The 14,585-nt window shown below is 39.9% G+C and overlaps 1 protein-coding gene across 1 annotated transcript; it reads left to right on the top strand.

Moving 5' to 3' along the window:
* Positions 1 to 5,899: 5,899 nt before the first annotated feature.
* cldn18 (claudin 18) lies at positions 5,900 to 13,880 on the top strand. Its single transcript, XM_042086576.1, has 5 exons — positions 5,900 to 6,405; positions 7,337 to 7,501; positions 13,090 to 13,231; positions 13,479 to 13,589; positions 13,784 to 13,880. The coding sequence occupies exons 1-5, from the start codon at positions 6,186 to 6,188 to the stop codon at positions 13,878 to 13,880; spliced, it is 735 nt and encodes a 244-aa protein (XP_041942510.1). The 5' UTR covers positions 5,900 to 6,185.
* Positions 13,881 to 14,585: the final 705 nt, after the last annotated feature.

Here is a 14,585-nt window from a genome sequence, read left to right as displayed (position 1 = left end):
ATATATGTTTTGCATTTTCATGCACTGGTAATTTCCTCAAAGTTACATTTTCTAGTTACAGTGCATGAAAATGCACTGTTCTGTTATCCGAAGTCTTCTTCTTCTTATACTGTTCTTCCTAGGCTTCTTATTATTCCGCTTACCACTTTTTCCGTACGCAATTTCTCTTGAACCGTTTAACTTAGAAACTTCGTTCAAACTTTGTAACGTAGGTTTTCAAATGGACCAGGTTGCTATGACTTTTCATCTTTGTAACTTTTATACTTTTTAATTAAACTAGTAATTAAAAACGATTACAAATTTCCCCATAGACTTAACATGGTGATTATGATATCACAATACGGCCAATAAGCAATTAGAATTTTGTGCCAGGTGTTCAGGCCACCTGCAGCAACTGCCAGTCTCAGGCTTTAAGCATACAATCTGGCTCTCTTAAGACCAGGTGTCAAAAGTATTCACATTCATTACTCAAGTGGAGGTATAGATACTAGGGTTTTAAAAGACTTCTCTAGAAGTTGAAGTATCAACCCAAGCTTTTTACTTAAGTAAAAGTGTAAAAGTACTGGTTTTAAAACTACTTAAAGTATAAAAGTAAAAGTAATGTAAGGGGAAAAAATGCCATTAAGGACAAAAACTTAAGCCGTGCCACAGGGGTCTATAGTGCACTAGCTTACCCCACCTCCCCCCAAAAAAATGTTCTTAAAGGCCATAATGACTATAATCATAGCTGCCAACTCTCACGTATTGGCCGTGAGACACACGCATTTGATTAGTTTCACACACTCACACGCCACACCCACGATTTCTCACGCTGAAGTGTCAACCCGGTCGGTCAGATGCCTGAAAAATGAGTTTAGCCTATAGATCTACCTGTTGAGCCACGGTTATGCTTTCAGAGACGGTGAGAGGGTTCAAGAGCACCCCCTGTCTGTGGAATTTTCTAAATTTTCTCTCATTTGCGATGCTACTTCAAAAGCCATCCCAGGCGCATTCCCCCGGCTTCAGGTAGGCCTATGCTTTGAGTATTTTTCACGCTGAAGTGTCAACGTGGTAGGTCAAATACCTGGCAGATGAGGTTCAACTAAACTAAACATATACATGATATCACACATCATGTGAACGAGCGGAATCTAAGCTTTCCAATGATATTAGCGCCAAGTTGCTGTGATAAATGGTTCGCGAGACAATTATCATTGAACCGACGTGCAATTTAGGCTAATCATATTTGCATTTTGCACACAGTGCACACCCATTACTCTCGGTTGTAATATCTCACTAACCCTTCACACAACATGTGGCAAACCTAATATCACAATAAACAGCAAACCGTACCGAATACGAGGATATAAAGCATGCCTCTGTTTTTGAAATTGCAACACATTTCTACATAGCCTCATTGGGGCGAAATTATAATGTATTCTAATGTAAACTATTTGTCAGTAGGCCTACATACATTTTTGTAAATTGTTCAGTAGATTATTCCACTATCATGGTTCTTATATTGTCAGGTTCCAGCCAATCCCACTTACACAGATAAATGAATATATTTATATTGCCATGCTTTCTAGTGACATTAATGCAAAAATATAAAGAAAATCAAATAAGGAGACACAAATATTGATATAAAGCCTGACATAAGCCATATGCAAACATTCACATCATGCAGATATGGGTACATCCTGAAAAAGGAATAGCCTGTAGGCTATGGCCATTACAATGACCAATATATTATCTTAAATGAACTAGATGAAAAACACAGGTGACCACTTCTGCATAATTTCATGGAGTGCTGAACATTTCTGAACTGTGAAATGGACCATATGTTTTTGTGGTTGTGAACTTATTGCAATATCACCATAACTATTCCACCTGTGTATGTATGGTTTTAATTCTGAAGTGCAAAATAGCTTAGGCTACAGCACAAATATTTCCATAAAAATAAGCCTGTAATAAGTCTGACCTCTGAATTGTGAAAAATAAAAGTGCACCAGATTGATGCATTTAAAAGTAAAAATATACAAACATTTCTTAAATTCTTACAAAACACCCACCCACTTTTTAAAATTGTTAGTTTGGACCCCCCCACTATTGCCGTGCGAAATACCAGTGCTGTTTGTACGCCAAATAAATAATAACCTATAGGTTTATGTAAAACTCCCCATTAACAGCATCACGTCACTAACCACAGCTAGACTGCACAATGGTAGGCCTTCAAAAGCATGACATTTTCGCTTTAGTTTGATATTTAATTTACTTTATCCGCTTTCATTGAACGTCCGCAGTGCTGTAATGGAAACCTCATTGCGTAGCCAAGTAGCCTATATATTGAGTTATTTTTAAATTATGCATGATTTACTTTTTATTAATTTCGTAGGCTGGCTTTATTTTGTTATATAGAAGTATCTAAATAACCTGGTAAAATGTACCAGAATTCAGGAAATTGCATCTAGTCCAAAAAAAAATGTCTGGGGGAGGACCCCCATACCCCCCACTGAAATGTCCCACCCACTTTCAGAATGCCTCCATTGCCCATGGTCCTAGCATTAGGCTAGATCCCTTTGATACCAATGTTAATTTAACTCTGGGACCCTGGTCCCTACACCTGAGAACCAATGTACTTTTTTTTTACTGTACGGTATAATGCTGAACGAGCCAAACAAAAATTTCCGCAGCAAATGCCATAAGAAGCAAACGGAGGATTGAAGTAGGTTGGCTACATTATCAGAATCATAGCTTTCATCAAGTGAGGTCTAAGAATGGTGGAGGAACAAGGCATCTGGTGCTGGAGAAAAGTACCTCAGTGAAACAGATCATGGTGATGGCAAAGAATCTGTTCTTCACAGAGGGCAAGTCACCTAAAGCAGCGGTCCCCAACCACCGGGCCGCAGGACATTCCTAACCGGGCCGTAGCCTACGACATGAGTTTAAAAAAATGCATGCAAACTAAACTAAATTTAATTCGCAATAATGTCACGTTTTTACATGGCTTAGGCCTATATGCAGTTGTTTGATTGCACGCATGTTTGCATTTTGCAAGGTCTATTTTCTTACGTCTGTCTGTCCCGCCTTCAACACTTTTACATATTGCCTTCAACGCTGCGCAGCCTCAGGTCAGCTCACTTCACTTGATCAGTTCTTGGCGAACAGTAGTGTCACACGAAGTTAGCTAAACTGCTAGAATGAGCAACAAAAAACAAGCATCTTTAGCAGGTCACTGGCCAGAGTGTTTGAGTTGCGAGAGCCGCTGCAGAGATTTCTTACAGAAAAAAAGTCACCGTTAGCTGCACATTTTATGATGAGGACTGGGTGTCAAAACTCGCTTACCTGTGTGACATATTCGGGTTGCTTAATGACCTCAACCTGTCACTCCAGGGGAGAATGACGACTGTCTTTAAACTGGCAGATAAAGTCGCTGCATTTAAAGCCAAGCTTGATTTGTGGGGACGACGAGTGGACCGGGGTGTATTTGATATGTTCCAAACAGTAGTGGGGGTTTTGGGAGAGACTGAGGCAGGGCCCTTTCTCTCGCAACTGGTGGGCTATCACCTTGTTGCGCTTTCAAATGAGTTTGAGCGTTACTTGCCATCCTCCAAACAAAGATCCACGGCAAATCAATGAGTGGGTCCGCAACCCATTTGTCAATATCCCGAATAGTCCTAACTTGTCAGCGCAGGAGGAAGAGCAGTTGATCGAAATTGCAAATGACGGTGGTCTTAAGAGTGTGTATAAGGAAACCTCTCTGGCGGGTTTTTGGATCAAAAACAAAGCAGAATATCCCGAGATAGCCGTAAAAGCGCTGAAAACGTTTCCCACAACGTATCTATGCGAGGCCGGGTTTTCGGCAATGACTGCAACTAAGACCAAATTGCGCAATCGACTGGACATTTCAAACACACTGAGGGTGTCACTGTCTTCCATCACCCCCAGATGGAAGCTTCTTGTTGCAGGGAAACAAGCAGGGCTACCACTGATTATATTCGTAATGCACGTTTAGTTCCCATGTTTTGTTCCCATATTTTGTTAAGCATGTTCACATTTATAGATGTAGCTTCAAGTTGTTCAATATTCATAGTTCATATTGTTCAATTTTCACTTCTTCAAGTTCACGTTTTTCACAAGAGATCGTTACCTTCACTGTTCATACATAACTGGAGCTAGTTCTTTTCAAGTAATGCATGCACAACACATATGGAACATGGAACCCCCGAACCCCCCACCCCGCTGCCGGTCCGTGAAAAAAAAATAGGAATCAAACCGGTCCATGGTACATAAAAGGTTGGGGACCCCTGACCTAAAGGACCTATTGAGGACTTTACATATGAGATATGTGATTTCAAGAAACAGCCTGTGGCCATAACTAGTACTATCGCAGACCTTTATGAGCAGTCAAAGCTGAAAATGGTTAGACTTTACCTGTGTACAAGACCATTTGTACATTCAATCACAGAGTCGGACACTTCAGACACTGAGAGCCATGATAAGGTATGTATTAATAAATCCGTTGTTTTAATGATTTATGTTAATCAGCCGATTGTAAACATTTCTGACACAAAGAAGTAATGTGTACTGTGATACTTCTTTAGATTTCTTAGCCATGGGAAATATTCATGCAGCCTTTATTAGAATATTGTATCACATTGTGGTAATGGTAATATAAACCAAAACTAGAAACTAAACTAAAGTCGCGGTCATTTCAGGTCAAAGGCCCAAATCCTATGCATGATCCTGAGGCAGATAATGAAGATGAAGCTGAAAGCTCTCCACAGTCCTCCACACCAGATGTAGGGCCACGTTTCTCAAGTCCAGTGCAACTTCATCATGATGCAAGTCCAGTTCATTCCATTGCTGACACAGAAGGACTACCAGCCATGCCCTCCTACCAGGTCCCTAACATTTCCTACAGCCTTGAAGTCCTGTGGTGAGGATACAGGAAATGTTTTATTCTACTGACTCTTCAGTGAAGGTCATACTGTATTTAGTCAGGTGTCCCTTAAAGGTAACAGTCCCACCAGTTGACTGCATCTTTTTGAAGGCGTTTTTTGCAGATAGCACATGTCCATGTGCAATAAGATGTTGGATATGATATTTGCACTCATACTATTCCAGATAACTTTAGATAATGTCTTTATTCGTCATTGGTCTGAAGAGACCGTGTGTGAAACTTTGTGAGTATCGACTCATATGCGAAGAATGAAGCTCTCTTTAATCACAGCATCAAGTATGTGTTTGCAAACTGATAAGACCTGTGACTGTGTGTGCATTTGTGATATGGAGTTGGTGTGCCCAGAGGTAAACTGAGCTCAACACAAGTGTTCTTTGAGTCATCATTGTGTTGTCAATGTTAACATTACCGGATTTTTGCAACAACCCTTTAAAGTGAAATGTGTTGTGAAAATTAACTGTGTTTCGTTTTTTATACCCAGGGAATAGAATTTAACATTTACGTAGAGATGGAATTAAACAATGTTTGCAATGCCAGTCTGTTATTCCACCTCCTGAGTACCGCGCCTTGAATGTCTATGACCTGAAGAATGACTTCAGTTTGTAATGTCAGGCTATCAACTGCATACATGGCTGAAACAACATGGCTGTAACTCCCATGTGGTGGATGTTTACAGGCCATTTAAGCAAGCACATCATTTATATGTGCTTCTTTGACTCAGATTGGAAAAGCTGACTGACTCAAATGTCCTTACGTACTGTATGACCCGCTGGTCATATCAGAGACACTATTTTGTGTGTGTTTGCATAGCCACCGTTGAATAAATTCCTCTCATCAAATTTGTTGACCAGAGACTAGCTTAGCTAGACTGTTACTCATTTGACCAACTTTACAATCATATCAATAGTTTAACTTTTTTTGATTTTCAATAACTGTTCATCAAATGAAACTGTTTGTATGTGTATATTTGCATATTTGTACATACCTGGTTACACCCTTGCCTGGGTGTATTTGTTTTGTCCATTCTTTCTTGTGGAAGAAGCTGTGACCATATTTGGATCACCCATACATCGTTGAACAGTGAAATGGTACCAGGTACACCTATCTCTGCTTTTCACAAATCCTCGTTCAGAGCATGCGCTATATCAATCCACGGAGCAGCCCCACCTAACACAACTTTAGTTTTTCTAGGTCAGCTTCACTGCTGAGAAATATTTTTTAAAGAAAAGAGAAAAGACCAAACATGGCCTCCACCATCTTACAGACTGGTGCTTTTGTCCTGGGCATTCTTGGTGTTGCAGCTCTTATTGCCTCCACTGCCATGGATAACTGGAGCAGTCAGGATCGTCAAGGGGATGTTGTGACTGCTGTGTACACTTATAAGGGACTTTGGCGAAATTGTGAAGTATCCACATCAGGGTTTACCGAATGTCGGCCTTTCTATGGTCTCCTGGGTTACTCAGGTGAGTATCCCAATACAATAGTACCATTCTATTGCTTTTGTATTTACAACCCAAACAATAGTTAAAATATGTAATAACACATAATTTAAAACTTGTTGAAGTAATTACTTATGTCACAGTATTTTGTCTGAGGATTTAAATTTAATGAGAGTAAAGATCCTCATTTTACTGTGTAAAACCACTCTTCTGTTCAGTTGTTAGCTGCCTTATCATTTATCTAACTTGAGACTGAAACAGTGTGTAAATTCTAGGTCGGAAGATATTTCGCTATTCAGTTAAATTCCTAATGTTTATGTGTTTGCACTGATGAAGGTCTGAGGACCGAAACATTTGTACATCACCTCACTTGGTAGTATCTTGGCTTGATGGATTAAACACTTTATTTATTTATTTTTCAACGGCAAATAATGGTGTGCAAGTTTTTTCTTAATTGATTGACTGATTAATTGATTAATGTTTAGGTGTAAAATGACAAACATATACTCATAGATTGTAAAAAGCCATTACTGTAGGCCTACTGTAAAACACTGAGTCAATGATATTGCAACAGCAATAATAATTTATCCGTCATAGTTTAAAGCATTTCCTTCATACCATTGACTGGTATGGCTCGTTTATATTATTAAAGTGGGATAACTTTCAAGGCTTTTAACAGTTTGCCTTCATAAATGATATGCTTTGATTAAGGCATTTATTGTGCCATCTGCCATAAATTATTTTATAAAGGCATTGTAATTTTAAAAAGAATGTTATTCACCATTCTTCTATAATGTTTTAACTGGTTATTAATTAGAAGAAAGGCCTTTGGAACGTAATAACTAACATTTCTGCTCAGAATGAAGGGAAATGCAAAGGATTCTTTTTAAATGCCTGGTCTCAAAGTTCACTAACTGAAATGGGACTGAAGTATTTTTTTTATTATATTTCTTAGGTTCTTTTCAAGCTGTGAGGGCCCTGATGATTGTGGGAATCGTTATGGGGGTCATCAGTGGTCTGATTAGCCTTTTCTCCCTGAAATGCTTGAGAATGGGCAACATGGAAGACTCTCCCAGAGGAAAAATGACTCTGACTGCTGGAATCATGTTTATGGTTGCAGGTGGACATAATGATTTTTTTGTTGATGTTGTTCTTTGTTTGGGTCTTGAAGATTATTATTTGAACTTAAAAGTAGCCGATGGAACTGAGTGGAACAGCATAGTGGCATATAGAATGCAGTCAATGTAGATGTAGAAGCTAAAACTTATTTGCCGCTACCTACATGTATTATGCTACAGTGGCTAGCCAACGACAAACCTCACTTGCCCTGAATATGTATTGTGCTAAGTAAGTAGTCAGTGACGGACTGGACGGTCTGGCATTTGGGCAGATGCCAGAAGGGCCGCGGCCTCTCGTGGGCCGTTTGGGCCGGCCAATCACGGAGCGGCATGCTTGTCGGGTTTGCGCGGCCCATTTATCGTAAAGACGGTTTTACAATATCTCTCGGCCCACTATCAAGCATCAATATTGTTAAATGGCTTCAAATAAGCTATTTATCTCTAACTCCCTTTTCCTCCTTCACTAAATGAAACTGATCAGTATTTATACCAGACATGAGTCTCTACACTACAGTCATGGTGACCCTCAATATTTACATCAGTCTACATTCTTTTGTAACCTTATTCAATCAAATGATTTAAAAGTGCATTGTTTGAAATTGGAATACAATAAATATGCTGCCTGTATCTTTTATTTTATTATTGGTTTGCAAAAGTTAGGCTACATGAAGCAATGACTTCTGGGAATTTCATAACCGAATGCGTCTACTTCCTTCAGCACGGGGAATTGCCGATCTAGCATGCCTTGATCCTCAGAATTTTCCCCTTATAAAAGCTAATAAACTGCCCCCAAATGCACTTCGAAACATAAGGGCATGTCTGCTTAAATTCAGTTGAAGGTGCTACGGTTGAAAATCTACAGTCGGAATTGACACATTTCGCCACGCACTGGGACAGCCTGAAAAAGTCTCCTCTAAACGAGTATACAGTCAAAGCGTCGGACTTTGATGATGCCGCGGAGTTATAGGAAGATACAGAAATAAACCTGGTGAGCAAGAAATGTGCTACCTGCAAGAATTGTGCAATCTGTTGCTATTTCCTTCTCCAGCAGTTAAACCTCTCTACCTGTGCCTACAAATATAGCCTATATGGTTAGCAAATGAATTCCTACTAACACTGTCATGTACTCAAGTGGCATGCAAACAGAGTTTTTCCACTCTTAAATTCATCAAGAATCGCCTAAGGACACGATTGTCATAGGATAATTTGGAGGCCTTTATGCTGATGGCGACAGAGAAAGAGGTCCTATAATGAACTTGGATGCTGATGACGTGATAGACAGGGTTGCAGAGAAGAGCAAGCTCCTTCGCACCTTGTTAACTGCATGACGTTAATTAAAGGAGAATTCCAGTGTGATATTGACCTAAAGTGTGTTGAAACATGATACCGATTGTGAACGTATGTCTCATAGCCTATCTCGGCTTGTCCCCTGCACTCCAAAATCTGGCGCTAGTTAGCCGATGCTACCAACAGCTTTTTCAATGGTGGTGCTTCGGCATCGGGCTAGCCATGCAAATAAATCACTGTTTTACACCATTTACGAGGCTCAATGTATCTCCACACTTCATTGGTAGACTTCCGAGGGCCCTGACATTTAAAATGAAACATTGAGAACTTTGAAAAAGCACTGGTAGTTTACTTACAAGACGATTTATGCAGACAGTATCTTCACGAAGTTTAGCGTTTGCAGCCATCTTGAATTTAGTCACGATAAGTCGAGCGACGAGTAAGAATGAACAGGTATGATAAGGGATCAGATTCCAAAAATAATTCCGTGGAAATGCATGGATTCCAGTTGCCGTTCATTTGCATTAACATCGTATTTTGTCCTTTTTGGCGAAGACATGCATTCCTTTAGGGATATTGAACATACTCTAACCATCGTGATTTCGAATTGGTGCAGTTTTCAGCACAGAAACTCATTTTGTTCTTTTCATGGAGAGCACTGCTCTTGCGCACGCATGTTTTCGTGACGTTGCATAGAAATCCATGTATTCTAGGCTATTCTTTTTTCATTTTCATATTTCATATTGCATTCATTTTTTTGGAGTTGTGCATTGATATATCCATGTTCTTGGTTCAGTCTTTATGCATATTAAAGTTAGAGTTCATCACCAATGGGGCTACAAACGTGTTATGTCCGTGCATGTGAAGTTATATCTGGCTGTTGCGGGCACATGCACGCGTGTGCAATGCGTGTCCCCGTGTGGGCCGCTGGTTGGTGAAAATGCCAGGGCCGTTTTTTAATCCCAGTCCGTCACTGTAAGTAGTTAGCTTTGGTATTGCAAGTTCACTTTTAAAATGGTTTCAAAGATGGCAAAAAAACCACTCTTAGTCAGATCAAAAGTATGCAGGCCACAACATCTTTTTTCCCGGCTACTTCAATACAGACACAGTTAGACAAGTATGATTATTCAAAATCCTCATTATTTTCCCAGAAATCACCTGTGGAAGTGACGTGTAAATTGACACATATGGAGAGGTCTACAGAGTTCAACAGTGACTGCCTACCTCCACATATGTTCTGGTTCCAGAAGCAAATTTCCCATTCATTTTCTCCATGGACATTTAGAAAAATTTGTATATAGTTTTGAGCCTGGACTCAGGCCAACAAGCTATATGGTGGATTGTGCCCATAAAACATCCAATTTTGAGCACATTTTACCTTGTTCTGTTCTGTTAATGTCACAAGAGTGGGGCGCTAGTGCCACCACCGCTTGCACCATCCACCACTGGGGAGAACAATGTACCCTTCAATAATGCTTGGAGTCGGGGGTTCTGGTGTAAAAATATATTTTTATTTAAATACTGTCTTGTCAGAGGGGACTTGTCAGAAAAGAGGTAGAAACATGTCCAAAGAGAAGTCCCTGAGAAAATGGTTCATATACACATTGTTTACTAAAAAGAAAGGTTTTGGACAACTCACTCCTTGACTGGCAAAATGGCGGCGAGCAGAAAAACCAAGGGAGTTGTTCAAAACCTTTCTTTTAGTAAACTCTGTGTACACAAACAATGCTCTCAATGCTCAAGTTCATGTGTAGAGACACTGATGACTTCGATCAAAGTTTCATGTTGTGTTGAGCCTTCTTAGTGTTTTAAAAATAGCGATTTTGACGCGACCATGTATCAAAATAGTAGTGCCCCTACGATTCCCATTCAAAAGTACCCTGGAAAATAAGTGAGATAATGGACTCCACGGCATTCGGTTCACAGAAAGAAATGCACTTATGAGGTGTAACGGCCCTCAGCTTGTGTTATCACCTTAAACGTGGATTTCTTTCTTTCTCTCCCTCATGGTCGTTCAGGAAAGTTTTCTTGACAGCGCCGGAACGTTCCTTCATCGTTAAATCTTTGGTTCCGGGAACGTTAGCTGAACGTTTTTTGAATCATGTTTAAAACTCGATTAAGCACAGAAAAATCAAAGCCTTCTTACAGGGCACTGACTAGGCTATAACTTGACTTGGGAGACATATCCGCTCATGATAGGACAAATTTAAGTAGACGTATCATATGTGACAGTCATTATTTGGTCATATACAGTCATCATATTTTCTGCGTGTATCTATTAGTAGGCTACTCACCTCATGCCAGCGCGACATATATATCCTCCTCCTTCGTCTTACCACTATGAAGCAGCTGTAGCCTATATATATACCGGGTCATACCTAGTACTTTCACGTTTACAGTGTCTCATTATAAATAATAAACAATAAACTAGCCTAACTAAACCATTTTCAATGGGCATATCCCATCATGTTATTATTCAAAACACCAGCAAGAGAAGGATAGGCCTACTGTTTCAACCATAGGCTATTGTTTAAAATCAAAACAAACTTTCAATTGAAATTCATTAATGCATGCCGGGACTAACTAAAGCTAAATTACGAAGTGTTGCAACCTCAACATGAAAGACGCTGTGCAAATCAGCACAGCCCCGGTGCTGTTAAGCCTCTTGAATCCGTGGTCGAACCAGACGGAGAGCTAATGCTAACCTACCTTTGGTTGAAACTTGGGGCAAAAAGTTTAGCGTTGTCAGGGCAACCCCGACGACGTCTCTCTCTCTCCCTCTCTCTCTCACACAGACACACCTAGGCACGTTAGGCAAAATCAGCTCCACACGATGACAGATCTACTCCACTGATTATACAAAAATTCAACCTTAATTAATTCTTTAGGATTAGGTATACATTTTTCTTTTGCACAAAACTACCTTTAGGGAACACCATACCCTGATGGTATATGGATTTTTTAACCATTAGGGAACATTCCCTAAAATAATTGTTCCCTAAAGGTATTTTGTGCAACCATTAGGAAACCTTTAGGGAATGTTTATTAAGGGAACGTTCCCTGATGGTCATATTAAGGATAATTTTTTATTATCCATTAGGGAACGTTCTGGGAGGTTCCCTAATAGTAGAAAACCATACCTTTATGTTTGCTGGGTAATGACCGGTAGAACTTTGGAAAATCCCATTCAAGTCAATGGAGCGTTCTACTTGCATTGTGAAGAGCCGTATAATAACTGGGGACAAACAATTGGCACGTCATCACAAGCAGGTAGTTTTACCTTATTCCCTGCAGATGTGATTCCGATTCGACAAATGGTAATGTTAACCACACTAACTTTGTGTTGAGCCAGTTGAGCCTACTTCTGTGCAATGAAAAAATAGGGGTTGGTAAAATGTTCCCTTTATTCATGTCCATGACAAATAAAATGACATAACTAAACCTTGTTTTGACTGTCAAGCACCTCAAATTATGCACCTTTCAGTAAATACTGGATGAACATATTTAAGCAGAGGAAAGCATGGTATGCTTAGAGGACACCGTTGTATACACGCACCTCCATTCACAGACGCACCGTGACTATCACTGTCATAGACGATCGATCATAATCTCCAAAAGGATATTCTCCTTCAGAATTAGAATAGGTGAATAACATAGCTTACCTAAGACTTCATCACACGTGAACGTTTTTCAACATTTGGTGTAGGCCTATTTCTGCTTAATTTCTGCTTCAGTTTCTGCAACACTATGGCCTGCATCGCTTCCGCGTCATTACAAATGCACGTCTTTGTGTTTCTCGCGTGTAATACAAGTATTTCCTGAAAACTTTGCGCAGCGATTTTGGGTTTGAATCAAGCTCTGGATGTCTTGCACATAGTGGAGCAGAGTAGGCCTACAAATGAGATTTGTCACCGTACCTGGATCTATCGTCTATTTTAATCAGTATCGTTGTTTGTCGCAATTAATAGCCTCAAGGGCCGGATTACATTATTATTTTGTCATACGTCGCGGGCCGGGTGTTTGAGACCCCTGGTCTAAATGAAGGTGTGTGCATATATGTGTGTGTGTGTGTGTGTGTGTGTGTGTGTGTATGTGTATGGGGGTATACGTGTGTATGTATAGGCACTTGTGATCATGGGGTTGGTAAAAGATGTACCCATGGCTGTGATTACCTGTGGCCTACAGCCAAATCACAGCCATGAGGCATAATTATTTGGCCTACAGCCAAATCACTTTGGCATGGCATATTTCTTAACTGAAGACTAAACAGACAGAAGACTGATTCTCAGTTTTATTTATTCAGGTATTTGTGGCATCGCTGGAGCCTCAATCTATGCCAATCAGATTGTGGCTAATTTTATGAGTACCATGTATAACTCCAATAGTGGTGGCATGATGGGACAGATGGGAGGAATTGGTGGAATGGGAGGAAACCTTATTCCAAGGTAAGCTGATCCTGTTGAGGTAGAAATGAAAAGCAGAATGTGTGATATTAAAGACAGAATGGCAACTCTGGAGACAAATAATCCTTATTGCAGTTAGGTATGCAGTGTACAGTATTTGTAATCCTAATAAATCTCACTATAAATCTCACCCCTGGTTAAAGCCATTGTATCAGGTTAAATTTGCTATGATAATACAGTACACTGAATAGTGTTTGATATTAATGCTTGTTTGTGTCTCAAATGCCAGGTACACTTTTGGACCTGCACTTTTTGTGGCTTGGATAGGAGGAGCATTGGTGCTATTGGGTGGGATATTGGCTTGTGTTGCCTACAAAGGACTTCAGCCTGAGAAGACTAAGTATGTTCACATTCTGCACCATAACCTATGTGTAAACAATGTTGTAAAATAAATATTAACACAACAACCTGTACACGATGTAAAAACAGCTGGGAAATAGTTCAATCGTGTGTCTTGCACTTTTTGTCTTTTAATCAGACTAGTCATAAACACATGCATTCATTTGAAATATTCACATCTGCATCCTCTGACAGCTATGGAGCAGTGGCTTACAAAGCTCCTTCCCACCACAATGCAACTGTACAGCACATTGCCAATGAAGAAGGAAGAAGAGACCAAAAATATGTCTAATCCTAATCCTGCCACCTTCATGTCATATCAATAGCAGGATGAAATCATGTTAGTATTAAAATAATTACTTATGAAGTATGTTGATGATTTTAAAATATATTGCTTCTTCATAGCTGGGGTTCTTATTTTAAAAAAAAATACTCAGGACAACACTAGGCTAATGATCTGCATTTGCAATGATGTTACAGGGAGAACATTTAATCCGTGTGACATGGACTTAAAGGAATGTTCCAGAGCAAAAACAACATAGGGTCTATTTTCAGAAGCTAACAGGATCAAAATGTTGTTTGAGAGCATAATTATGTTAATTGGTGGAGTTTTGAGCAAGAACGTTGTTTGCATTAGCACTAAATACACCACCGCCGACTTCAGCTGCAAAAAACACTCTGGAAGTCCCGTTTTGGCCGCTTGAACCTAGGAGCAGCTAGGAGGTATTCCAGACGCCTGCTGAAATGTTCAGTTATATGTTACATTTTAAAAGAACAGTTGTGATAATGTACCCCTACATAAATTAGCTACATTTGATATTAAAGGAACCATATGTAAGATTGTGGCCAAAACTGGTACTGCAATCACTTTCAAATTACTGTAGAGTGGTGTGTCCCCTCCCCCTCCCCTCTGACTCGAGGTTGCCAACCCGGATGCTGAAACACTACTGACTTTGTGATTAGTAGATAGAGGTAGAGGGTGGCGCATCAGGCCAAA

Source organism: Alosa sapidissima, chromosome 3 (assembly GCF_018492685.1).
Source record: "Alosa sapidissima isolate fAloSap1 chromosome 3, fAloSap1.pri, whole genome shotgun sequence".
NCBI classification, from domain to species: Eukaryota; Metazoa; Chordata; class Actinopteri; order Clupeiformes; family Clupeidae; genus Alosa; species Alosa sapidissima.
Note: the sequence above shows the minus strand (reverse complement) of the source record. Positions and strands in the feature narration are given on the sequence as shown.

Excerpts from the sequence above, each read along its gene's own strand:
- cldn18 (XM_042086576.1), top strand. The coding sequence starts at position 6,186 with ATGGCCTCCACCATCTTACAGACTGGTGCTTTTGTCCTGGGCATTCTT. Across the intron at positions 6,406-7,336 it reads TGGTCTCCTGGGTTACTCAG|GTTCTTTTCAAGCTGTGAGG; the intron begins GTGAGTATCCCA and ends TATATTTCTTAG. Across the intron at positions 13,232-13,478 it reads GGAGGAAACCTTATTCCAAG|GTACACTTTTGGACCTGCAC; the intron begins GTAAGCTGATCC and ends CTCAAATGCCAG.